The sequence below is a fragment of the Cebus imitator genome, unplaced genomic scaffold (assembly GCF_001604975.1).
Source record: "Cebus imitator isolate Cc_AM_T3 unplaced genomic scaffold, Cebus_imitator-1.0 Scaffold1354, whole genome shotgun sequence".
Classification (NCBI taxonomy): Eukaryota; Metazoa; Chordata; class Mammalia; order Primates; family Cebidae; genus Cebus; species Cebus imitator.
Window position 1 is genome coordinate 10922 of NW_016108669.1, and position 2338 is coordinate 13259.

General features: G+C 41.7%; 1 protein-coding gene across 1 annotated transcript in view; it reads right to left on the reverse strand.

Moving 5' to 3' along the window:
• Positions 1–1807, reverse strand: part of LOC108298987 (zinc finger protein 813-like) — a gene marked incomplete at its 3' end in the record, with an annotated part of 9575 nt that extends 7768 nt beyond the window's left edge. Inside the window, exon 1 of the mRNA XM_037735929.1 lies at positions 1547–1807. Coding sequence (XP_037591857.1) covers positions 1547–1580 — 34 coding nt within the window. The remainder of the gene's footprint in view (positions 1–1546) is intronic.
• Positions 1808–2338: the final 531 nt, after the last annotated feature.

Here is a 2338-nt window from a genome sequence, read left to right on the forward strand (position 1 = left end):
AAAAAAAAAAAAAAAGAAAGAAAGAAAGGAAAAGAAAGGAAAGGGAAAGGAAAAAGGAAATCAAGAGTTACTCCATGGTACAATACTCACAATGCAGTTATTTAAAAAAAAGTATGAAGACTATCACCAGAAACAGGGAACTGAGGATTAAATAAAATAAAAACGCATTTATAATACATAGAAATGGGCAGTGCACGGTGACTCACGCCTTCAATCCCAGCACTTTGGGAGGCTGAGGCAGGCAGATTGCCTGTGGTCAGGAGTTCAAGACCAGTGTGGCCAACATGGAGAAACGCCCTCTCTACTAAAAATACAAAACTAGCCAACCTTGGTGGCTAGTGCCTGTAAGCTCAGCTACTTCAGGGACTGAAGCATAAGAATCGCTTGAACTCCGGAGGCAGAGGTTGCAGTGGGCCAAGATGGCACCAGTGTACTCAAGCCTGGGCAACAGAGCGAGACTCTGACTCAAAAAAAAAAAAAAAAAAAAAAAAAAAAAAAAAAAAAAAAAAAAAAAAAAAAAAAAATCAAATGAACAAGTTGAAAGCCACTGTGTCTTAACTGACAGTGGAATTAAAATACAGGGACCTCATTCAACCTCACAAGCTCCCTCAATAAAACTGATGAAAACTATATCTGCTACAGGGTTGATACCACAACAAATTGAGCAAAGGTTTTCTTGCTAAAAATGAACAATGACACATATTGGTGTGAAAAATGTGAAGTGAACAAGAGTTCAGTCAAAAGCCTCATACATATGAGGCTGTGAGCCAGAATGATGGCCCCCCCAGGAAGAATATCAACAACACTAACCACTGCTTAGAGATGATTATTAATTTATGAAATAAACATTGTCACAGTGCCAGTAAGCGACACTTCTGTGATGCTGCTCAAAAACCAGAATAGGCCGGGTGCGGTGGCTCACACCTGTAATCCCAGCAATTTGGGAGGCTGAGGCGGGTGGATCATCTGAGGTCAGGAGTTCGAGACCAGCTTGGACATCAATGTAAAACCCCGTATCCACTAAAAATACAAAAACTGGCCAGGCATGGTATAATCCAAGCTACAAGGGAGGCTGAGGCAGGAGAATCACTTGAACCCGGGAGGCGGAGGTTGTAGTGAGCCAAGATCATGCCATTGCATTCCAGCCTGAGTGACAGAGCGAGACTCCATCTCAAAAAGAAAAAACAAAACAAAACAGCATGACAGCTGGAAACACTTGTCAGTCAGTGTCATACTTTCTATCTCATATCCCGGACCATGCAGACAATTCTGCTCAGGGCTTCCAAGGGCATCTCTGCCTAGAGCAGGATGATGTTCAATCGTATTAGTCAAAGCGTTCTTCAAGAATTTTCTGTTTTTAGGTAAAGCCACTGCATAGGAGAGTCCCTAAGAAGCTATTCATGCCCAATAGGGTCCTCACTGCAGAAACCAATGACATGTACATCAAAAGTATATATGGGGCAAAATCGCTACAGAGAATACAAACCAGGAAGAGTCAAGATAGACAAGGGCAGACTCCTCGTGTCTGGAGGGACATTTTCCTCACCCATAGACTCCAGGTTCCTGTAGTTCTCCAACATCACTTCTCTGTATAAAGCCCTCTGTGCAGGGGTCAGGCATTTCCACTCCGCCAAAGAGAATTCTATAGCCACATCCTTGAAACTCAAGTGTCCCTAAAATGAAAAACACATTTCAACAAAACATTATGGAGGACTGAGTTATCACCTTCACACAAAATAAGAAAAAAGATATTAAGTATCAATTTGATCAAAGACTGTGTTGTGACATGGTAATGTTAAGGTATTTTGAACATGTGTTCACTAAAGTGGCATTTTATTGTACTTTTCCATGACAGATTTTAAGATCCCCTGTAAGTCACTGTAGAAGTCTCAGTATTATGGACAATATAAAAAAGTTACAAATAAAAAGTGTTTTCTCTATAGCTACGTTAGATATTTTGTTCAACATAACACATGATATTTATTATCTAGATGAGCTAAAATACAAGTGCTATTTCAGAGTCGACAAAGTCCAGTGGTTTTAAAGAAAACAAAGTCAGATTCAGGTACAGTGGCTCATGCCTGTAATCACACGTTGGGGGGCCCAACAGGGTGGATAACCTGAGGTCAGGAGTTTGAGACCAGACTGCCCCAGGTGGTGAAACCCCGTCTCTACTAAAAATATAAAAATTAGCCAGCCATGGTGGCAGGCGCCTGTAATTGTACCTACACAGGAGGCTGAGGCAAAAGAATCACTTGAACACGGGAGGCAGAGGTTGCAGAGAACCAAGATTGCACCACTGGACTCTAGCCTGGGTAACAAGAGTGAAATGCCAGCT